The sequence below is a fragment of the Neurospora tetrasperma genome, assembly GCF_000213175.1.
Source record: "Neurospora tetrasperma FGSC 2508 unplaced genomic scaffold NEUTE1scaffold_5, whole genome shotgun sequence".
Classification (NCBI taxonomy): Eukaryota; Fungi; Ascomycota; class Sordariomycetes; order Sordariales; family Sordariaceae; genus Neurospora; species Neurospora tetrasperma.
Window position 1 is genome coordinate 3,298,846 of NW_009799103.1, and position 22,543 is coordinate 3,321,388.

Below are 22,543 nucleotides of genomic sequence, written 5' to 3' on the forward strand. Positions count from 1 at the left end.
GGGTAAGTAAATCAGAATGTACATAGACTAGATAGATGACTGTTCGGGCCAAGGCAGCAAGCATCCAATGTAAGTAGAGGTATGTAGGCTTCTATAGTAGAGGCAATGCGACATTCGGAACGAAGAAAGAAAGAAAGAAAGAAAGAAAGAAAGCGGAATGTTCCATGTCGGCGGCCTCCGCAGCTCAGGCAAAAGGAGAGAGGGTTGGTTAGGAGAACCCAGGGGGGATGGCGTGATACATACTAATATGGTTTGTTAAACGGTGCTATCTATGTAGGCGGGTGTCTACGTAGAGGTATACAGTACTCAGAGGTACTACCTTTCGGAGAAATAACGGTGACGTCAAAGTAGAGGTAGGTAGGTAGTATTGTAAACGGTTGTAAGACTCGCTTATCAAGATAGGTAGGTACATACCTACTGACTGCATCGGCGAACGGGTTGCCAGATTGGGGGAGATGTTGCGATGTCACTTTCTTCTGTTTTTTTTTTTTTTTGTTTTTTTTTTGGTCTCATTCTTTTTCTAACGAGATTTGTCTGGATGAGACCGATTCACGCGCGGAAGTTCGACAAGCCAATCATTTGCTTGTTGAAGTCATGTATGTTTTGGGATTCTGAAAAAATACCAGACTTTCTGTTTCCAAGGAAAGGCCGATTTGAAAGCATTTGAAATGGGATGAATTCTATATTGGCCTCGTAATGGTATATCATTTTGATGGACCTTCCCAGGAAGAATGACTGAAAACGCTCGACACTTCAAGGCGATTATTCTTCACCCTCCAGTCCCTCACCCATATCCTCATCGTCATCCTCATCACCCTCTCCTTCGCCATCCTCCTCCTCCTCCTCGGAACTCGACCCTGAGCCTTCACTCTCCCCTTCACTACCCGGATCATAATCCTCCTCCTCCTCATCTTCCTCATCCTGTAACCTCTGCTCCTCTTCCTTCTGCGCCCTCTCCAGCTCCGTCAAGCCATCATCAGCTTCACCGCCCTCACCACCCTCGCCTTCTTCGCCATTGGCCGCAGCCTTCTTCGCATTCTCCGCCAGCTGCTTCTTCGCCTTCCTCTGTTCCGCCATGCTGCGATCCGCCAGCCCATGTCTCCTCACATAACTCTGATCAATCCCTGCATAATCCTCCTGGTCCAGCATGCTGAACTCAATCTCCTGCCCTCCCTCTTCACTCCCTTCTCCTCCTTCCAGCTCCACTACTATGTTGAACGTCCTTTGCAACACGCTCGTATAACTAATCGCCACAATCTTGTCCAGCGGCAAGAAGAGCAACGGTTTCTTGAACCCCCACAGGATGCCCGTCGGCAAAAAGAACAGAAACCCGTCCTTGCTGCCGCGGAACGCCTTGACGTGCACCGCCTTCTCCTGTGGGCAGTACGCCTGGCGCGCCACCGAGTGGAACACCTTGGGATCGGACGACACGAGCTCGCACGCGTGGTTGCCCGCCGCGTGCAAAGACGTTGTCAGAGCCCAGTGGAAGAGTGTCGCGTAGCTGTCGGAGACGGGGGCGGCGGCGCCGGCGGACGGACCAGTGATGGTGCCTGACTTGGGCGCAGTGGAGGGGATGGTAAACACGAGTGGCTCGAGCGGCGCAGTGGTTTGTTGTTGGGTCTGCTGGTCGGCGGATTGTTGGGACTTGGTGGTCGGTAGGTAGCTGTTGCGCGGGAGGAGCACGTAGTTGTGTTGGACTTGGGATTTGTCGGGTACAGGGAGGTAGAAGGCGTGTTCTGTTTTGTTTATCAATATCTGTTAGCAAATGGTCCATTTTTTTTCTGTGTTGAAATGAATCGAAATACGAACCAATGTCTTTCCATGGGTACACAATGCCTTGTACAGGCACCGGAGAGCCTGAAGCGCGAGCATAGAGAAAGTTCTTGGTAAAGCACAAGTCGTACTTCTTGCGCTGGGGCACAGAGACGGAAATGTCCTTGATCTCTAGGAGTACTGGCTCGGCGGCGGCGGCGTCTGCACCGAGCACTGCTGCTTGTGAGCCCGCAATCGGGTGAGCTGCGCCATTGGGACCGCTTGTTTGTGCTTCGACACGCCTCCTCTTGGTGGCTGGTTCTTCGGATGTGTTGTCCGCTATCCTCTCGTACACAAAAGATGCGATGTTGTTGAAAAGATCGATGCGCGCGGGAGAGTCTACATCAGACGAGGTGCCATCCAAATTAGCCAACAGGTACAGACAAAGCTATTGTAAGACTGGTCGCGGACTGCCAGCTATAGGTTAAAATTGATCGTAAGAAAAAGAAACACACCAGCAGCTTCTTGGATGCCCTTCAAAATGTCGGGTCGGCTTTGGAACACGAGTCCCAGCAGCTGGGAATCGAGCTTGGCTGCCATGGCAGCGGTTATGGAAGTAGCCTGATTGTGGAAACAGCCAATTGAGGGTGTCGTAGAAAGAAAAGAAATGGCTCGCGCGACGTTCAATGACTTGACTATGCGAAGCTCTACAGAACTGGCAATGTAATGGCGATGTCTGCGTGAAAGGTGTATTGTTTTCCGTGTTCTGGGTTTGAATTGGCGTTCGTTACGTCAGCTTTGGACGCGTAAATGACTTGCTCTATTCCCTGTATGTATGCAGGCGAGTGTTACTTCGGCTGCTATAAGGGTTAGGGTACAGGCTTCATCACCATATGAACGATGTCTGAATCTTCCCCGGATCTCAACCGGACAGATTTGGGAGCAATCAGGGGGGTTTGCAAAGCCAAAGTAAGTCATGGTTTTGAATTATATAAACAAATCTCTATGTCCAACACTATAGCGCATCATAAATCCCATGCTACAAGTTGCCGCTATGTCAAGATCCTTTTACACCCATAACGCTTCATCATGTCCCAGTTCATAGCTATTGTACACCGTAAAATCGCAGCATTTTGTCCGGCTGCGTGCAAAACTCCATTAGATTCCCCAGACACAAAAAAAACACGGACTGTCCAGACTCATCATCTAGGCAATCATGGACTTGAGAACCTGGATTTGCTCCTGGACGCAAGCCTTGCTGGTGCCACCCTTGGCAGAGCGCATCTCAACGCTCTTCTCATAGTCGAACACCTTGGAGATATCCTCCTCGAAGCGGGCATCGATACCCTTGAGCTGCTCATATGAAAGCTTGTCCATGGGAATACCGGTCTGCTCCGAGAGGGCAACGCAGCGGCCAGAGATGTGGTGAGTCTCGCGGAAAGGAACACCCTTGCGGACCAAGTAGTCAGCAAGGTCGGTGGCGAGCATGAAGGGGTCAAGGGACTCCTTCATCTTCTCGGGCTGGATGCTGAGGGTAGCCAGGACACCGTTGGCAATCTGGATGCTGTCAGAAACCGTCTTGACGTGGTCGAGCATGGGCTCCCAGCTCTCCTGGAGATCCTTGTTGTAAGTGCTGGGAATGCCCTTCTGGGTCATCATGAAGCCAGCCATGTGGCCGAAAGCCCTTCCGGCCTTACCCCTGAGCAGCTCGAGACTGTCGGGGTTCTTCTTCTGGGGCATGAGTGAGCTGCCGGTGGAGTAGGCATCCGCCAGCCTGACGAAGCCGAATTCGCTAGTAGAGTAGATGATGAGATCCTCGGACCAGCGAGAAATGTGCTGCATCAACATGGAGCCCCACTGGAGGGTTTCGGCAACAAAGTCACGGTCGGCGACAGCGCCCATGGAGTTCCAAAGGAGGCCATCGAAGCCAAGCTCCTTGGACATCATCTCACGATCAATGCCGAAGGGGTTACCGGCGAGCGCACCGCAACCAAGAGCACTGCGGTTGACGCGCTTGATAACCTCGCGCAGACGCTCGAGGTCGCTAGCAAAAGCAAAGCCGTAGGAGAGCATCCAGTGACTCCAGCGGACGGGCTGAGCGCGCTGCAAGTGGGTGTATCCGGGCATGATGACATCGATCTCCTGCTCGGCGCGGGCAGCAGTGACATTCAGGAAGTCCTGAAGGTGCTTCTCGATCTTGCGAAGCTCGTCGCGGAGCCACATGCGCATATCGGTAGCAACCTGCTCGTTACGAGAGCGGCCGGTGTGAAGCTTGCCAGCAACATCCTTTCCGATGATCTCGCCGAGACGACGCTCATTGGCAGTGTGGATATCCTCGTCGACACCGGGGACAATCTTGAAGGTACCGTCCTCCCACTCCTTCTTGACAGCCAGGAGACCCTGCTCTAGCTTGTTGAACTCGTCCTGGGTGATGATGCCGGCCTTGGCGTTGGCGCGCGCAAAGGCAATGCTGCCGGTGATGTCCTGGGCGAAGAGGGCACGGTCGAAGTGGATGGACTCGTTGTACTGGACCATGAGGGGGTCGAGGCCGCCTGCGAGCGTTTATATTAGCTTATGAACTCCCCCATTGTGTTATGAAGACTGCTATACAGCATCCTGGAAGATAAAGAGAGAAGAGAAGAGAGCGCTCAAAGCATACCGGTAAAGCGACCTCCCCAGAGCATGTTCTCGGTGGGCTTGGCCTGTCCACTCATGATTGCGTGACTTTGGACCGAATTGTGGCTGTCAATTGGGATGAGGTCGGTGGGTATGAGCTTGCCGTCGCTTGAAGTTCGAGCTGCGGAACGGTATGCAATTGAAAAAGGAGATGTGATTTAGATAGATGCAGAAGAAGAAGACTGGAGAGAAAATGCAGAGCAACAAACACAACAAGAAATAAATAAACAAATAAAAAATTTAGTCAACAGCGGACGCCAGGTACGTCGGGTTTGTACCCGCCGAACATCGCTGGATGACTCAATTGCGTCGGCACTCCAAGGTGGAGGGGAGCTCTTTTACTGGACCGGCACCTTCCGACAGCGATAACGCTCACTGAAGCTCCCAGTATCAGCCCTACGGCGGGAGGCACAGGGACCACGGCAACGGCTTAGCGCAATTGAAAACTGATAAGCTTCCCCGCGATGGAGCGCGAGAGCTGTGGACGACTCCACTCAGGTACAGTCACAGTGGAGGCGCGGGGATTGGAAGCTCCATCTTATGACTCCGATGAATATGTAACCCTAACCCCCGATTAGCTCAGTCTGGGAATGTTGGCAAGTGACGACGGCTCGGCTTGAGATGATTCCTTGGCTGGCAGCTGAACCCCGCGTCCCTGTCAGCCGTCCATGTCAACTGCCTCCCAAGTCCATCCAACGAAAGAGACAACGAACCGCCCTCATCATTATCTGTCGATAGCAAAGCGAGCATGTCGAGCATGTCATTTCCAAACCTTTATACACACCGCAAGGTGGCCGAGACAAAGGCAAAGTCATGCGACATCTGCTACCGGCTCAGCACCAGCGTCCTCATCACCGCAGACAACAAGGATTTCTTTTACATCTGCCCAAGCCATCTTAAGGAGCCGTCGTTCTGCACCCCAAAAATTGACACCGAAGCTATTGAGGCCCGGAAGAAGAAGGAGCTAGAAGAAGAGATTGAGAGAGTGAAGAAGGAGTACGAGGAGAAAAAGAAGAAGAAGGAAGAGGAGAAGGGGAAGGAAGCGGACAAGGAGAAGGAAAAGGATAAGAAAGACGATGACAAGAGCAAAGATAAAGATGAGAAGAAGGATGAGAAAGACCAGGAAAATTCCAAGGCCTCTAGGGTTTGTGCACCATACAGCCTCCTATCGTCAGCCAATGTGTTTTCACCGTCTCATACTTACCGGGTGACATGAACGCAGAGCACAAGTAGAGAAGGGACCAAATCGCCCCCCGTGGAAGAAGAGCCAAGGATATTTGAACTCAAGCCGTTCGTTGTCTTCTCCCTCGCCCGAAATTGCTCAGCACATCTCACTAATCCGCTCATCACAGTACATTCTACCAACAACGCCTGTGGAAGAAGAGGCAGGCTGAAATTGCAAAGCGCAACCGTGAAAGACTGCAAGATCCAACCTTCTTTCCCTCGGTTCCCAAGAATCTTCCATGATTGCGTCGTCTCACGCTACCAGATATACTTTAGGTATCTTGCCTCTGAATAACTCAATTGACGATCATCCTGTTGACATTGGCTGCTCAGACGGACAGACATCCTTTGTTGATACCCTTTAGCCTTTGTCATTGAATTACTCTCTAGTTGAAGCGTCAATAAAGCTGCATAAACACCAGACTTACGAACCTGGGTGTCGCAACACAATGAACCATACAGAGAGATTACAATACGTTACAACGAGCCGAAACGGTCCGTTTTGAGGACGATGAGCAACAAAGTCCATCTACATCTTGCACCGCCATTCAACGCACAGTGAAATCACAGTTCACCACGCCCATTCTATTACACCAAACTGTCTCTCAAGGGTGACCTCGCTAACGCTAGGAGGATTCAGCCCTGCGATGGATGACGGCAGATCATGGTCAATGACCCAGCGGTGTCTGTGGTGGGTGGTGCAACGATTCAAAAACCCCATACTCGGAAATCTTTCCTCCCCAGCGTGTGACAACCCCGACCAACCAAAGCTCAAAGCAAATAACCACGGTTCTATACGACCAGGCAGTCTCGACTCCATTTGTTCTCACCACTGTGCCCTGCAATCATGGTCTCATCCAGCCGCGCCCATATACCTACCCTCCTTGAACTACCGATCCCCCGCTTGCAATCACAGGACAGACGGGTACAGATAAACAACACTTCCCGTCTACATGTCCTATGCCCATAATTTGCTGTTCTCCGGTAGACTGTGCTTTGCTGTGCCGTTGTCAGGCATGGAAGCAACCCTTGGCTCTCATCTCATTGCCGTTCAACATGTCTATGGTTCGTTCGGGTTTCCACTGCGCCACTCTGTTGCAGTTGCTGACAGACATGAAGTGTCCTCACATTCGGAATGGGAAGATCCTTTCCCGTCCGAAGATCGGTGGCAGAATCACGGGTGGTATTGGAGCGGCACCGAGTCGGGAAGCAAGGTTTCAAGTCCGTCAGCTTATGTTTGGGTACAGTTCAGGAGCAAGCTGGAATTTCGGCTAGGAAGGGGAAGCGAGGCAGCCGATAAGCCAGTGAGCCAACCATTTCCAGTACGAGAACAGTGGCAGGAGTATTGGAAGCAAAAAGATCCAGAGGTTGGGCGATATCCTGCATACCAAATGTTCTGACTGTGTGATACTGATTCGTGTATGTAGACCCCCTCTCGCATCGTACTACCCCATTCGAAGATGTGGACAGACGACCACGCATACTTTTCTTGAAGACCACCAAGTTAACGGCCGATAAATAATGTGAGTGTCAGGAAGCAAGAGGATGGTAAGCTGGGAGCGCCACCACATTCATCCACCATTGATACAGTCGCTTAGGCGTCTAGTTTCGGCCAGCGGCAGCTTCAAATCGCATAGTTTCACGGCCGTCTTCATGGTTGCAGAACTAGTGCTTACATTCTCGTTATAAGGCTGGCTGATGGATATGATAACACATGGTTCTGGGTACATACAAACAAGCCGGACAGTCATACGTACAACCAACCGCGGGTGTACCAAGGTGTCCCTTGCCCATTGCAATGTTGGTTTATTACTGTCGCGGTCAAGCTCCACGGGGCAACTTTTGTTGGGAAAATAGTGTGTATTCATGGAGAGCGGACTGATACATGTAAAATTGCAACTTACTTGCGGCCATAAAGTACCCGGGTAATCACCGAAGCGGCCGCACTGGAAAACGGACGGAAGCCGTCTATCAAGAAAAGACGAGAGGTGAGTCTAACGACCTCGAGCCAGGATGATGTGACCTCCGTTTCCTGGTCGTCTTAACTACCCAAGGTTTCGAAGGGAAGAACACATTATAACCAGGCCCATGTTTGCGAGCCTGTATATGCTAGTTTTATGAATGGCGATACGTGTGCTCGGGTCAACAATGTGGACTAATACCGCCGGCAAGCCACACATATCCATCTGCCTCTCGCTTCTACCGCGGTGGTGAGCCAGGCAATGAAGATGTAGTTTATCTTAAGCCAGCTTCCTCGACATTGATAGCTTCCATAACGCGCGTTTGAGCATTAAACTCTATTCCAGACCTGTCCATCGCGTTTAGGAATGTATGTGACTACCCACCTTAGCACTGCTCACAGTTCACAAGCAAACTCACAATAAACTGGATGATCAAGGTTTATCTATCAACGAAATACAAAGCTACTCAAGCGCGACCGACTCTGATTTATACCTGAATGAACCATTTTAAGGAACTGTGAACATAAGATGAACAACGTGAGCGAGAAGCTCTCAAGCCCGGCTCAAAAATTGCCGGTAGCAGTGAGGGGTTGGCGACTTCATCCGGTGCCTCTTCCAATCCATCGAATGTTACATTCCATGGGTCAACCCCTCCGCCCCAGTTGAAGTATAACTTCTCAAGGACTTGACAGCCTCCAAGCAGCAGCAACTCCATGACTACCTACGTACCATCAAAGACGTGTATCATCACCATCTCACAATGACTTCCCACCCGGAATTCAATGAGCGGACAACAGGCACCGAGGTCGCCAGCGCGTTTGCCGACCAAATTCGCGGAAGAACAAGTAAGAAAAATCCCGACCCCAGAGTTTCTGCTGATATCGTTGCTACAAACTAATCATTACTCCCCGCCAGTCCTCATCACAGGCATCGGTCCCAAAGGAATCGGGGCATCCACAGCCCTAGCCTTTGCCTCGCAGTCACCCGCTCTCCTGATCCTCGCCTCCCGCACCAAATCCAAACTCGAAGCAGTTGCAGACCAAATCCGCACCAAGTTCCCCCATCATACTACCACCAATACGCGAGTAGAGCTAGTTTCCCTCGACCTCAGCTCCCAGCACTCCATCCGTCAAGCAGTCACAGAAATCACACGCTTAACCAACAACAACAGGAAACTCGACATACTAATCAACAACGCCGCCATCAACACCACCACCCGGCAGACCACGCCCGACGGAGGGCTCGAGTTGACATTTGGCACCAACCACATTGGCACTTTTCTGTTTACGAACTTGCTCCTACGCAACAACTTACTATCACCACCACCGGCACGCATCATCACCGTCTCCAGCGCCGGCCATCGCCTCTCCCCTATGCGCTTCAGCGACTACAACTTTTCTGACCCTACTTATAGAGAAGTCGTCCCAGCGGGGGAAGACCACATGCGCCCTCCCCTACCTGGTGCCTTTGCCAAGTGTACAGAAGATGGATATAATGGGATGGTGACGTATGGACAGTCCAAGACGGCGAATATTCTGTTTACGTTGTATTTGCAGAGACATTTGGCTGGGCGGGGGATTGGGGCTTTTACGTTGCATCCGGGGAGTATGTCTTTTTTTTTTCTTTTTTTTTCTGTCCATTGTGGGGGCTCCGGATACGAAAGATTATTTGTTGATGACTGATAATTGAGTGAGATGTATGGACTGACATTTTGTGTGTGTGAACAGCTATCGAGACGGAACTGGGAAGGGATCAGGATCCCGAAGTCAAGGAAGAGTTCCATAAGATTGAGGCGTATTGGAAGTCGCTGGATGAGGGGTGTGCGACGACGATGGTTGCGGCGCTGGATCCGGCTTTGGATGGTACGTCTTTTTTCTTTTCTTTTTCTTTTTGTTGCCCAGCTGTGGATTTCCTGGGAATATTCAGTCAAGTGTCAATGTTCCTTTATTAACCACATGATTGACACAGAAACCAAAGGATTATACCTGGTGGACTGTCAGTTCTCGGATCCCCATCCGCATGCCAAAGATGAAGTGGCCGCGGAAAGGCTTTGGAAGCTTAGTGAGGAGATTGTTGGGGAAAACTTTACTTTGGAAGATTTTTAGTTGGTTCGTTGGTTGGTTGGTTGGCAGGTGGGTGGGTGAGACTGTGAACCTCGGGCTAGGTACCTAGTGAACGGCCTCTAGCTGACTGATATGGCGCCGCGAAGTATATCCGAGGATGAGGAAGTGAACTACATCCCAAGATACCTCAGAATGTCGAGTAGAGTTGGTTCGTGACAGTTTTGCACTCGAAAGGCTCTAAGGGCTGAGGAAGTCAATGGCCAGAATGTGAATGAAAGCAAGACAGTCAGTTTCTGACCTACCTAGATCCTAAGACCTTTCCCGGTGATATATATACCATGTTATTTCCTGCCCCTCCAACTCAACAACCCATTCTTTCCTTCCCACCCCTCAAGTTTTGATTCTCCCAGCTTGCCTTGTTTTACTTCTCATTACAACGTCTGCCCCAGATCGAGGTCGCGTGGGCTTCCCACCCTATCATGTACCTGATCCCTAACCTCCTGCGGCTGCAAAACCCCCCATCATTCCCCGAGGGACATTATGAGTATATGGAGGTCCATGTACATGTCCGTTCTGCTCCCGCTCTCGCTCCTGCTTTTGGCTCCTGTTATGGGTTCGTTCAACCCCAACCCCAACCTCAGAGGTACCCCTAAGCAGCCCGGTATAGCTGCTGACGCTTGAATTTGATCGAGGGTCAGTCGTGGCCGCCGCGGATGTGGATGCGAACCTGGACAATGTCTCTTGACCGGTTGTCATTGATGGTCGTGGCTGAAGTGGAACTGCCGCTGGTGTATCAACCGCAGTAGCGCCAGAGCCAGAGCCAGAGCCAAAGCCAGAATCATGGCTTGTTTCAATGTGTTTTGCTTCGACGATATGATGATGCTGCTGCTCTTGCAGCTGATGCCCGTGGGTGCTTTCTTCGTGCCTCTGATGCGTAATAATGACGACCTCGCGGGCTAACACGCGGAGTTGCGGAATGGAGGCTGCGCAGATGGTTGTGGCTACCTCAGCGGCGCCCCAGATGATAAGCCTGTACCCGTGGTCTAAAATATCATGAGACGTATGTGAGTATCAAGTGTAGAAGTTATGGAAGAAGGGAGAGAAAAAGAAAGGTATTTGACAGGTACTGTGGGCTACTAACAAGAGAAGTCACCGTGTATAATTTCCGGAACCATGGAGCATTTGACGAACGCTGTGCATGCTGCACTGCCGGGAGAGACACCTGCGGTTAGGTTTGGAACTGGCATTGGAGAGGAGGGATGTGAGCTCTCTTACAAGAGACCCATGCTCATGGCAATACCGATTCCGATCTTTTCCTTTCGTTGCATGTGAAGATCCCATATCAGACACCAGGGCAGGATGGCAAGCACGATGTCCATCAGACCCGAGTATACTGCAGAAATGGATTAACATGACGGAATCGAGAACACCCAGCTACCCCTTGTCAGGGGGCTTGACACTCACTTCCAGCGAACATCATGGAAGAAGCCGTGAATTTGATGCTCAGGCAGTTCGGTTCGTCGTCTTCATTCCCATGCTCATCAACTCCGCATTGTATCCATACCGCTATCACGTTGAAGATTATGAACGAGTTCATTGTTGCAATGATGACCAGGACCAGTGCCCTGATTTTTGGTCGGTCCCGTATAAGGCGTAAAACAGTGAGGCCAAATGAAGTCTTGCTCCAAACGGCACCTAGCATCATTACCGTGGTGGAGAGGTTCGTAAGAGTGTTGATATGCTTGAGGTGGTCGGCCTTTATGGTATCCCTGTGTTTCCCAAAACCAAGACGAATGTTGATGGTGTTGACGATGGCATCGAGTATGAGGCAAAGCTACGCATCATGGAAAGGAGGTTAGAGAGGTCAGTGGTTGACAACAAAAGATCTACAAGAAGTGTTCCAGGCATTGGGGGTACAAGCGTAGGGGCGCGTAGCTGGCTTACCCAAGCGGCAACGAGAACATGATCGTCCCACCACAGAGATGTTTTCCGCAGAACCTTGCTGTACATGCGGAGGCCGAAGAACAAGGCCGACACGCAGACCAGCAACCAGTCGGCAATGATTATTTCGGGCCCTACAGATACTGGGGTATAGCCGGCGTTGCTCTCTGACCGGCCGAATCGAAAATTCTGCCTCTCAAAGATAGGCATCGTGTGGTGAGAGGTAGTTGAGAATGCCAAAATGGGACATTCCAACGAACGCCTAAAACAACTCTTTGGGAAGTTTGCGAGATGGGAGAGTCAGTACTGGTGCCTTGCCCAGTGACTAGACCAAGTGTTGAATCTCGAGTGATAACCAGGCATAGCTCATTGGCACGGGGCCGAAGGTTTTGAGGATAATCTGTGTCTCACGAGCAATCTCGCACATAATGCTAGTGGCCAGGAGGAGAGATGCTGAGTTATGGTACCACGAATGTGCGAAGGACTACTTACCCTCCGTCTGGACTGATGGTGGAAGTTTGCTTGCTTTTCGTTTGAAACATAGTCCCTTGATAGTACGAGCACTGCTTGGCAAGCATGGCCACTGATGACCAAATTGGCCAAGGGGTTGTCTTCCAGGCAAATAATATTCTGTGTGAGTCTCGGACAGCCATCATGACAATAGGCCAATGATGATATGAGGAGGATGGATTCTTGGGCACGCCATTCCTTTTTACTTCAAGGTGTTCCAGCTGAGCCAATTCGTCTGATATCGCCGGGCAGATGTATGGTAAGTTCTGGGAGATGGGACTTATAAGCTTAGCCAACACGTGAAGTCATGGGTTGGGAGGCGATCAACGAGGAGTGCATATCTTGTCTTGATCTGCCTCATTCCCGAAGACCACGGCCCGCGGCCTGTGACACGCGAACGCGCACTCCCACTCGAGAGCAGCGTGTCATGTTCCTTGGAAGCCGGTTGTTGTGCCAGGGAGAACATCAGACTGTTTGCTTTTTGGTTGAGATTAGTATACCAAAGTGTCAAGTGTTTGGCCATTTATGTCGTCCTTCTCGACTCGAAGCATGTCGTTGACCACCTTCATTTGCCGGAGTCAGGTTTCGGGGACACAAGCAGACCATGCCGGATTGTTTGGTAACACACTAGTTTGTGGAACCTGAAGGAATGGGAGTTGACACTTGCGACATTGTGATTACCAGGCAACAATCGCGTCCACCAAAAGATGGAGTCTGGGGTGTACAGTCGTATAGTGTAAATGTTGAGAAGAAGAAAGTGGTGGGTTCCCTTAGCGAGTGGAAAGAAGAAAGAAGAAAGGAAAAATCCCATGACGAGATGAAGCAGCACGTCGTCGTTTAGCGTGATTAGAGATACGCTGTGATGGGGCAGAGTCTGGAACCTCACTTAGTGCACAAGTACACTACACCACAGCGGGCTTAGCAGGGGTACCTAGTGTAGAGGTAGGGTACTACAAACATCCAATGACGTCACTGCATCTACCTCTATTCTCCTGTGTATTCCTGGGTCACAGCCAGCTTTTCAGGGCTGTGAGAGCCGTTGTGTCGGTTACTATTGAATCCCGTCCAAGGTCGGGCCTTGCTTGAACAGGGTTGTTTGGATTGGGACGGGGGCAGTGTTTTTACTCTACCTGGTTTTAAAGTTCTGACAGTGATCCCGTTTGTCAGTGTTCGTCCCATCTCCCGATCCAACCTACTCTTCTTTCTCGCTTTCTACAGTAGTTCATGTCCTACCTCCCGTCATTACCATCATTACGACAACTCATTTTGCGACAACTTTAATTGCCATTGCTGATGGTACCCTCAAATAGTCGCCTGTACCCACCTATGCAATCCAACATATGACGACCCTTGCTTGAACACACATATCTCTACAGACCAGCTGCAACGATGAACTGCGTGCGCATGCGGCTACAATGCCGCTTGATGCCATCTTCCAATACTCTGGGCCGTTGGTGTCTTGAATCACCCCAGAAGAATCTCACCCTTCACCGTCCTAGGATATCCATTGTCGCACTGAGACAAGCCTCTACCTCGGTGTCGCCCAAGACCAGGGAAACAGAAGCCGAGGCAAAAGCCAAGAAATTGGACCAAAAACGGCTTGACGAACACGAAGAGGAGGTCAGGGCGCGCGAGCAACAAGTAAGACGCCCATGGCATCGCGAAGGTGCCGATAAGCCTCCGGTCGAAGGCAATACCGAACCCATAGCAAAAGGTAATAAGCAACTGCAGACATGGAGAATGCCGTACTCAGAACCCATCACTGACCATCTTCCTCGCTAGGCAAGCTGCTGACAACGCCGACTCGTCTCCTCAAACTCATACTTCCTCTACCCCTTCGTGTCGAAAAAGACCAAAAGAACAATGGCCGTAACAATGAGTACGGCCGTTCGATATCCCTCAACAGCGACATCCAGCCACTCGCTCTGCTTATACACCCACAACAGCCACTTTCCTACGTCGAACGCCTGATCCAAACCGAGCTTCCGCCTGTGGTCGAAAGTGGCCAGGAAAAAATCCCCAACGTTTACTTCCGAGCCGAAGATTCCGAACAAGGCGACCAGAAACCCATGAGCCGCTCCGAAGCGAGATCCAAGGACAATGGCGGGGAGCCTAGCGAGTACAATACCAACCTGTCACACGTGGCCTCCTATTCCGGACTTGGCCACCGAGGCCCCAAGCGGAGTTCCCAAGATAAGAGATGGGTGCGGTGGAGCAGTAGTACCGAAATGGGCGACTTTATTCGGGACGCAGCGCGCGGCCGAGAGTTTGCCATTGAAATCGAAGGCTATAACATTGAGATGCGCGTGAGTGTTCCCTCGTTCGGGGACCGGACCTATTACATGCGCCAGCGTCTGCGTAAAATGAGCTCCGAGATCGACGGGTTGGCCAAGATTAAGCACGAGTGCGATCTCCTGGCACACCGGAGCGCACATCGCCTCGCCAAGGGCGGGTTTGGCCTGCTTGCTGGGTGGTGGGGAGTGGTGTACTATGTGACGTTCCATACCGAGTTTGGCTGGGATCTGGTCGAGCCGGTGACGTACCTGGCGGGACTGACGACCATCATGGGCGGTTATCTGTGGTTCCTCTATATCAACAAGGACCTTAGCTACAAGGCTGCCATGAATGTGACGGTTTCGAGAAGGCAGCATGCCTTGTACGAGATGAAGGGCTTCGACATTGAGCGGTGGGAGCAGTTGGTGCAGGACGCAAACGCGCTGAGGAGGGAGATCCGAGTGATTGCGGTGGAATACGACGTTGACTGGGATGAGACACGCGACGTGGGTGAAGACGTAAAGGATGTCCTCGACGAAGAGAGGTCAAGGAGAGACGACGAGCACCGGTCGATTGAGAAGGAGAAGGACGAGAAATTCACCGAGGATGAAAAGAGAAAACGCAAGAAGGAGAAGGGGTCCAAGGAGGAGTCGGGAGATTCATGAACCCGGTGGATACCTAGAAACGAACGGATACATACAATTGGGTTGGACAGGATGTTGATGTTCAATATGATGGCTGAATGCCAGGCGCAGAATTTTATCAGGTAAGATACCTAGACAGAATGTTCCACCAAATACGTTCTTCGGCGATGTACTGCGTAGTGCATTGTGTGCTGTGGTCTGACCATGTCCCTGTCACTCCAGTCAGTTACATAGACAGTTAGTGACTTGCCGAGGTCCAGCCCTATCTTCTTACCTTTTCGGACGTAATGTGTTAACAGCGGGGTTGAGGTGGATACCCATGTATCATGACCAGGATGGAGCTTTGTACAACTCCGTGAACGGTGCCCCTCCTGCCCTTCGATCTGTCGCTCCCGTTCTTTCAATTCCAAGCATTAGTTCTAGATGCTTCGTCCCTGCTGCTCGTGCCTTTCACGGAAAAGCCATCATGAAATAATTGAGAGTACATGTAGAGGCTCTGACTAACTTCACACTATTAGCCGTGGCCTTTGGTCAGATATCATGAACCAAACAGCTCCAGATGACCAGGCCATGATCCCACATATCTCGTGCCATCTCGCCATGTCGTCCTAGTCCAAGCCGATATGGAGTGATACCGAGTCTTCTTCCAGAACACTTCTTCCTACGTTCGTCGAATACCTTACCTACCCTACCAGATCGCCGTAATTATTAATACCCGGTCATACAAGGCGCGTGATGGTGTCCAGGCTCTCATTGCCGGATCGGCGCCTCCGCGTCACGATCTGTGCCATGGTCTCCATTCTCCATGCTACCTACCTATCCCGCCTGTTACCCCACACTAGCTATTTCAACCGGAGCTGTCCCTGCTGCCCTGCTCGTTTGCCGCCCTGTCTTCAGTTACAACCACCTCGTCGGCTTCGCTTGACTACTTGTACAATCTTCACGCCAGCTTTCGTTTCATCTCCGAGTCTTGCGAAACACTGACATCCTTACTTACCCCTTCCATCCAGAGACAGACAGACGAGTTCGGTCCAATGGGACCCCAAGTCATTCGATTGCCCGACGGGCAGCTCATCAGCGTCACTCCCGTGTTCGCTGGCCTCTTCTTCAAATCCCACGAACTCAGTACTCCGCAGCACGCTATCCCCGCTGGCTGGAGCATCGTCATACACACCGAAGATGATCACAAACCCGGCGATTCTTCCGGCCACGACGCCAAAGAGGGCGACGAACACGGCGCCGAGTCGAAACCAGCCATACACACGTACACCAAGCCCACGCTCCAGAATGACAGCCTGTTCATTTCCTCGGTTTCGATGCCTGCTAGCAGCGAGTTCAAGCCCGCCGCCAGCCCCACGCGACTGATCGCCATGATGCTGTGGGTTACCCTGTACTGGTACTTCCACCAGCCCGCCCCTTCGCCCATCCTACGAACCGAAGCTTCCAAGGCCACGCCCACCGCTGGCCGCCCGCGTGGCGAGTGGAAGATTCGCATCAAGAGGGATGGTGTCCTGCGCGGGAGGAATCTCATAGCAAAACTCGAACGCATGGGTCTTATAGCCAGTGCCGACTCCTCTGTCGGCACCGCCCTGGATGATTCGGACGAGCCGTGGGCCAACATGTTTGTCTCGCGCAAAATGTTCTGGCAGATCCCTGGCCGTCTCTTCCTCTTCTCCCTCCAGCCAAACTCGAATAACCTCAAGTCCCACCCCGGCTCTCCAGCTGTCAGTCGGCCTGGGTCTCCAGCCGCCCAGCACAGCACTCAGGCGCAGCAATCCCAGATCACGGACGTATCCGAATCCTACGGCTCCTTGCCTCCTTGTTCCATGCCGTCCTATCCCATCGGTCCTTTCTTCAGCGCCTCCTATCTCCCGACATATTATCCTCCTGCGCCCCTGCAGTACACAATCACCAACCATGTGCGTCACCCCGTCCGACCAAAGCCTCCTCGCATGGGAGAGGTCTTTTACACACGCTTTGTGCCTTCCGTTGGCCAGTATCTCGCCTTCCGCGTGGCGTCTCTATCTCCGCAACCAGTACCTTATTTCGGCCCTGTTGGTCCGAACCCACCTCAAGGACAAAACCATCTTGCCCAGATGACGGATTTGGCACTAATAGAAGCCTGGCATCAAAGTCCACGCGTCTCTGCATTTTGGGGTGAGTACTCGGTCAACTTCTTGACCAATGCCCTCAAGAGTCGACACAGCTTCCCTGTCATTGGCCTGTGGGATGGCGTTCCCTTTGGTTACTTTGAACTCTACTGGGTCAAGGAGGATTTGTTGGGTCGCTACATTGGAGGGGAGGCAGCAAATGACTGGGACCGTGGCGTTCATGTCCTGATAGGAGAGGAGTGGGCGCGCGGGAGAGTACAAACTTGGCTTAGCGGTTTGGTGCACTATGCATTCATGGCAGATTATAGGACCATGAGCATGTGTGTCGAACCCAGGGTAGACAACACCAGGTAAGTCGATATCGTGTCAGAAGTGCCTCGCTGCTCTCGACGGATCATGAATGCTAATCGCTCATCCTAGGTTCATTCAACATCTTGAACACGCCGGGTTTACCAAAGAAAAGGAGGTGACGTTTCCGCACAAACAAGCATGGTTTGGCCGGTTGAGGAGGGAATGTTGGGAAGGGCCTGCACTTTGATTTCAGTTTCCACGCAGTGTACCACAATCACATCGGACGGCAGGTCCCTTTTTACCAGTAACACGCTCCTAGAACACAACGAGGGCTGTCGATGCGTGGATAATGCTCCCACAGACGCTTCACTAACTCGGCCTTTCATGTCCCTGTTCACCACTTCACGCCACAGCAACGGACTACCGGCGTCAGCGAACACTATACGGCTAGCTACAGGCCGTTCGTCCCTAGATCCTGACCTGCCAAGCCTGCCTGGGACAGGAAGCCTTGCCTTGGACCTTGTTCATCTTCCTTCCGGATTTGGCAAGTCCCCCTACACAGAACATGGCTAACACGTACGCAACGACTATCATAAACTTTAAGCTGGCACAGAGCAATGTGTGATATGTTGCACAACTGAGTAAGTGCAAGGGTTCGCAAGTGCAATTTCTTTATTACTGCTTCATGCCATTGAACATTGGGGAAGGCCAGTGCTGGGCTTCATAAAGAAAAACCTCGAACATATTCCAGCCGAGCTTGACTGTTTGTTTGCTGATGAGGGTTCTGTTACAGGGAATGACCCATCAAAGCACAAGAGCCTTAACAACACCCGATACGCGCATTCTGCCCGTAAATATGGAAAATACAACAGCCATGAGCGAGAAATCCAATTGCACTCGGTTTCGACTATAACATTGTGTTTTTCTTGACGGCTTTAGAAACGATTACTTCCACGTCTTCAGCGTTTCCTTTCCGTGATCGACTTTCCTATTTACTCAGCCATGCGGCTTGCCCTTGCCCCCGAACCCGGCACCAGCTTATAAATTTCTTGATCGTTGTCCAACGCACAATTCTTGCACAAGCCAGGCAGTATGTTTCACCAGACTCATTTGGCTCTCTTTGAGTGATATTCGTTCCGCTCGACGGGGGGATACAAGCTCGGATAGGCACAGCTAAGCTGAAGTCCTTGGCCAATGTTTCACGCGAGTGGCTTCTTCCCGTCACTGCACTTCCGTTCAAGGTCCGAGTTCCTGTCCAAAGCAATGCAAGGCCCAGACCGTGTGTGGCTGTCAGTCCTCCTCGCTGTATTTTGTCACTTCCTTTTCGACTTTTCTTTGTTATACCGGCAATATCTGTCCGAGTTGAGCGGCACCGCAGTACAGATATAAAAGGTTGCACCTGTTCTGGAAGCCAGCCCTGCCAGCTTCCAACGTACAGTTCTTATCTACCTCCAGTGCTACAGTGGTATACTTGGGAGTTCAATCAGCTACATGCAGGCCTGTCTCACCATCTCCTCCATACGTCTAGTTATTGCCGGGACGTGTGTTCGTACCCCTGAATTCCCACAATGAGGCCCAATGTCCTCTATTTGGTTGCGATTCTGAGCACACAAGCAGCAGCAATTGAGGCCACCTCAAATGACGATACACGCCCATCAATATGGTGCACGGCAGCTTTTCTTTACCCAGGTCAAGACCGCCTGGGTAACAACGCCCTGAAGAACGTCTTTCACGGTTATTGTGGTCTGAAAGGTTACGAAGTTTCTACCGACATTGACCTCAACCAATGTTTGGAAAATAGGAATGGGCAGATTCGGTGGAAGGAGAAGTAAGTTTTCTCTTTGTTTTGTCCCTGGTTCTTCTATTTGTTTCACTGCGCACCTTTGAGAATTACCTCCCACACTTTGCGGCATGAGCGAGGAAGAAAGAGAAAAACCATGATTGACCAGTCACTAACTTCATTGAATTAATTAGTGGAAACGGAATCAGTAACTGCGAATGCAGAAGCAAGAGGAACACCCCTTTTGTGATTGAGTGTCAATGCCCGGATGACAGGGGCAACAAGAAGATATCAAGCGTTAACCTCAGTGAGTCATTTTCCCCATCGAACACTTCCTTTCTTGTGACCTCTGCATCTCTCGGTTCAACATGGGATGTCCTCGGAAAAGCTTCACACTGAATCGAATAGAAGCTAATGCAGTCCCTACCACTGTAACCAGATGAGCAACTGAAATACGAAAACGGCACCTTCAAATGCTTTGGCGCATTGGGAAATACTGAGGATGTGTCTTATCGATTACCTGGAAAATCAGGTGAGGGTGGGGGTGAGAGATTGGAACTGGAATCGAATTTGATACTTAAGAGAGGGTGAAGTTGATGGCTTGAGGATGTGACTAGATGTGCCTATGAAGACAGGAGTCATTGTACCCGAGGGAGACTGATGGTCTGGAGGTCTGGGGATGTGAGGTTCGCAGATACATTTGGGATTGTGGTATGTGCTGTGGTTTCGAGTAAAAGAGTCCAAGGTGGCTTGCTTTGGCTGGGCAAGGCTGTTACTAGACTGTGAGAGGGATTACAGAATTTGAAAACACATCGGCGATCACTTGGGGGGTTCTCCCTTTGGATACTGCCTGGAACCATGCTTCGATGTATAATGAATAGGTATCCATCTCGGTTAGTCAATCATCTTTCCTATCTGCCATCCTCTTTGTTGGAGAGTTCATATGTAACCCTAACCCCGTCCAGGCCCAAGGTCTTTCTTTATGCGATCACGTGCGAGAGCTCTAGCTGGGAGTGTGCAAATTCCCCAACCCCCCAAAGGCGTCATTCGGCCATTTCAACAAGTAGAACTTTGGACGAGGATTCGCTTTCGGAGCCCGATTACGTTCTGGATTGCATTGGCTGGCATTTCTCTAGACCCCTTGGGATTATCTCTGAATGCGACAGCAGCCCAGGTAGGAGCGCCAGTTCCTCCACCACGATGGCTCCCAACCCCCCTTACATGTCCTCACTCTTCGAGCCAACTTCCGCACCCCCCGAGCCCGGGCATCCGCAATTCCAGCAATCACAACCTCAACACCCTGGCATTTCACAACAGCAGCAACAACAACAACAACAACAAGCTGCCCAGCCTCAGCAAAGTCAACCGCGGCAGAAGCAGCCACGTAAGCCCCGCCAGCCAAGAAAACAAGCTCAACAGCAACAGCAACAGCAACAACAGCAACAACAACAGCAGCAGGTCCAACAACAACAACAACAACAGGTGGCCGCTCAGCAGCAACCTCTGGTTTCAATTGACGCCCAACGGTTTGCTCAACTTCAAGCCGAGGTTGGTCAACTTCACCAGCTCGTCCAAGGTATCATTCATCGTCTCGATGCCTACGGCGTCCCATCCCTGCCTGGCGGACATCATGCACCCCTTCTTCTTCCGCAACAGCACGCCCCAGTCTCGGCTGCTGCGACTTCCACCCTAGTGGCCACTTCTGCAAACGCGGCAACCAACAACATCAACTTTAATGCGCTTCTCACAGCCGGTCAATCCCATGATGGCGGCGGCAGCGGTGGTGGTGTCGGTGGTGGTGAAAGTAGCGTAAGCGGCCTCGTCAATGGCGACCATGGTCATCATCACGATGACGGCTCCGCTGCCAACGTCGGCGTCACTCACCACCAAGACGGCGGCGGCGGCGGCGGCATGGACCACGACGTGGATGACGATGACGACGACGAAGAATCCCGCCAACTCCAGCTCCTTTCGGCAAACCTAGTAGGCGACCAATCCCTCCCCTCCGTCTCCTGGGGGGTCGGGGACAACAACAATAACAACGGCGCTTCCGGACCAGGCGCAGCAGGAGCAGCAGGGTTCGACATGGCCTACCCACCTCAAGGCCACATCTTCCACATCCAACTCTCCACCTCGGCGGGGGGTAAGAACTACGTCGGCGGGGGTCCCAACGGGGCCTCAGTGGTAGTCAACAACTGGACGCGCCAGCACGGATACCGCGTTATTACTCGTCGGTCCAAGATCAAGAATGATCGATACCACTTGACCATGTCGTGTGCGCTCAGCGGAAACAAGTATCGACCTGTGCCGGGCCCGACGCAGGAGCAGATTGAGGAGGCGAGACGCAACGGGCAGAGGAAGCCGTACCAGAGAAGAATCGGGACGGATAAGTGTAATTGTCCGTTTCGGTTCGTGCTGAGGGAGACGGCCAAGCATAGCTCGACGTTTGAGGTGAGGTGGACCATGGTGGGGCCGGATCAGCAGCCGGCGATGCATAATCATGGGCCAGATCCGAAGGCTTTGCTGGGGGATGAGTAGTACCTGCGTCAAATGTGAGATTACGGTGACGGGGAGGAGGCTAAGGCGAGCAATGGATGAGTTCAGGATGGAGAGGAATGAGAGAGCGAAAGGATGAAGTGGATCGCAAAGTGCTAAAGACAGTCTCATTCATGTTGCCCAGCGTCGGTTGTTGGCTCTCTCTTTCTTCTTCGGAGGACCTGGGTTATAAACTATACGATGGAACCCAGTAGCGGTTGGGACTGGTTATCAGAAGCAAAGCTCTATGTACGGGCACATTCATACGTTTCCTTTGTTTACTTTTTTGTTTCTCAATGTGTGTTTTACTTGTAGTGTTTAATGTATATGTTTTCCGGGTCAACAACTTATCCAACGCAAAAGGGGATATCAACATATTCCTGGACTATCTCGACTGAACAAGCTTACTCTATAGGTATGATCGCGAAGTCTCTTTGAGTGGTATGCAATTCATCTCACTGTCCACCTAGCTTATGCTGACAACCTGATATGTAGCTGCGTAGTAAACCACACATGATTGGTATACCTCTAGGGCTTATCATTGTAAGATAACATTTTTTGTCATAATGTACGCGCTTCTAGCCTAGCTAACTGCCCGAGGTCAGGTAGCGTTTACTTGTAAGACTTGCAATGTAACCATCTCGCATCATTGTTTTTATGCAAATATCGACCCAAGCGCTAGAACCTCCTGACCTTCATCCTCAACCATCACGCTGACACAAGCACTATTCTTCACGCTCCCCATTTCAGTTTCATCCCAGGTCGGCTCTTACAGCCAACC

At 51.4% G+C, this 22,543-nt stretch overlaps 10 protein-coding genes across 10 annotated transcripts; 7 read left to right on the plus strand and 3 right to left on the minus strand.

Annotated features, from left to right (window-relative positions):
- Positions 1-639: 639 nt before the first annotated feature.
- Positions 640-2,352, minus strand: NEUTE1DRAFT_67841 (uncharacterized protein; the record flags this gene model as incomplete). The annotated part of the gene is made up of 3 exons (XM_009855302.1): positions 640-1,736; positions 1,810-2,151; positions 2,268-2,352. The coding sequence occupies 3 exons, from the start codon at positions 2,350-2,352 to the stop codon at positions 763-765; spliced, it is 1,401 nt and encodes a 466-aa protein (XP_009853604.1).
- A 357-nt stretch (positions 2,353-2,709) lies between these two features.
- NEUTE1DRAFT_86523 (argininosuccinate lyase) lies at positions 2,710-4,602 on the minus strand (the record flags this gene model as incomplete). The annotated part of the gene is made up of 2 exons (XM_009855303.1): positions 2,710-4,304; positions 4,412-4,602. 2 exons carry the CDS (start codon positions 4,464-4,466, stop codon positions 2,959-2,961), a joined length of 1,401 nt encoding a protein of 466 aa, XP_009853605.1.
- A 583-nt stretch (positions 4,603-5,185) lies between these two features.
- Positions 5,186-6,072, plus strand: NEUTE1DRAFT_124172 (uncharacterized protein; the record flags this gene model as incomplete). Its single annotated transcript, XM_009855304.1, has 4 exons — positions 5,186-5,572; positions 5,651-5,718; positions 5,781-5,928; positions 5,986-6,072. The coding sequence occupies 3 exons, from the start codon at positions 5,186-5,188 to the stop codon at positions 5,893-5,895; spliced, it is 570 nt and encodes a 189-aa protein (XP_009853606.1).
- A 68-nt stretch (positions 6,073-6,140) lies between these two features.
- Positions 6,141-6,614, plus strand: NEUTE1DRAFT_117927 (uncharacterized protein; the record flags this gene model as incomplete). The annotated part of the gene is made up of 1 exon (XM_009855305.1): positions 6,141-6,614. The coding sequence occupies one exon, from the start codon at positions 6,300-6,302 to the stop codon at positions 6,585-6,587; it is 288 nt and encodes a 95-aa protein (XP_009853607.1).
- Positions 6,615-8,345: 1,731 nt separating this feature from the next.
- NEUTE1DRAFT_148254 (uncharacterized protein) lies at positions 8,346-9,980 on the plus strand (the record flags this gene model as incomplete). Its single annotated transcript, XM_009855306.1, has 4 exons — positions 8,346-8,458; positions 8,529-9,218; positions 9,341-9,475; positions 9,582-9,980. The coding sequence occupies 4 exons, from the start codon at positions 8,374-8,376 to the stop codon at positions 9,716-9,718; spliced, it is 1,047 nt and encodes a 348-aa protein (XP_009853608.1).
- A 188-nt stretch (positions 9,981-10,168) lies between these two features.
- NEUTE1DRAFT_103236 (uncharacterized protein) lies at positions 10,169-11,827 on the minus strand (the record flags this gene model as incomplete). Its single annotated transcript, XM_009855307.1, has 3 exons — positions 10,169-10,719; positions 11,141-11,510; positions 11,621-11,827. 3 exons carry the CDS (start codon positions 11,825-11,827, stop codon positions 10,169-10,171), a joined length of 1,128 nt encoding a protein of 375 aa, XP_009853609.1.
- Positions 11,828-13,516: 1,689 nt separating this feature from the next.
- NEUTE1DRAFT_131485 (uncharacterized protein) lies at positions 13,517-15,066 on the plus strand (the record flags this gene model as incomplete). The annotated part of the gene is made up of 2 exons (XM_009855308.1): positions 13,517-13,841; positions 13,910-15,066. 2 exons carry the CDS (start codon positions 13,517-13,519, stop codon positions 15,064-15,066), a joined length of 1,482 nt encoding a protein of 493 aa, XP_009853610.1.
- Positions 15,067-16,079: 1,013 nt separating this feature from the next.
- Positions 16,080-17,769, plus strand: NEUTE1DRAFT_86532 (uncharacterized protein; the record flags this gene model as incomplete). The annotated part of the gene is made up of 2 exons (XM_009855309.1): positions 16,080-17,506; positions 17,577-17,769. The coding sequence occupies 2 exons, from the start codon at positions 16,080-16,082 to the stop codon at positions 17,692-17,694; spliced, it is 1,545 nt and encodes a 514-aa protein (XP_009853611.1).
- Positions 17,770-18,956: 1,187 nt separating this feature from the next.
- Positions 18,957-20,156, plus strand: NEUTE1DRAFT_117929 (uncharacterized protein; the record flags this gene model as incomplete). The annotated part of the gene is made up of 3 exons (XM_009855310.1): positions 18,957-19,275; positions 19,422-19,534; positions 19,667-20,156. 3 exons carry the CDS (start codon positions 19,016-19,018, stop codon positions 19,816-19,818), a joined length of 525 nt encoding a protein of 174 aa, XP_009853612.1.
- Positions 20,157-20,427: 271 nt separating this feature from the next.
- Positions 20,428-21,765, plus strand: NEUTE1DRAFT_140063 (uncharacterized protein; the record flags this gene model as incomplete). Its single annotated transcript, XM_009855311.1, has 1 exon — positions 20,428-21,765. One exon carries the CDS (start codon positions 20,428-20,430, stop codon positions 21,763-21,765), a length of 1,338 nt encoding a protein of 445 aa, XP_009853613.1.
- Positions 21,766-22,543: the final 778 nt, after the last annotated feature.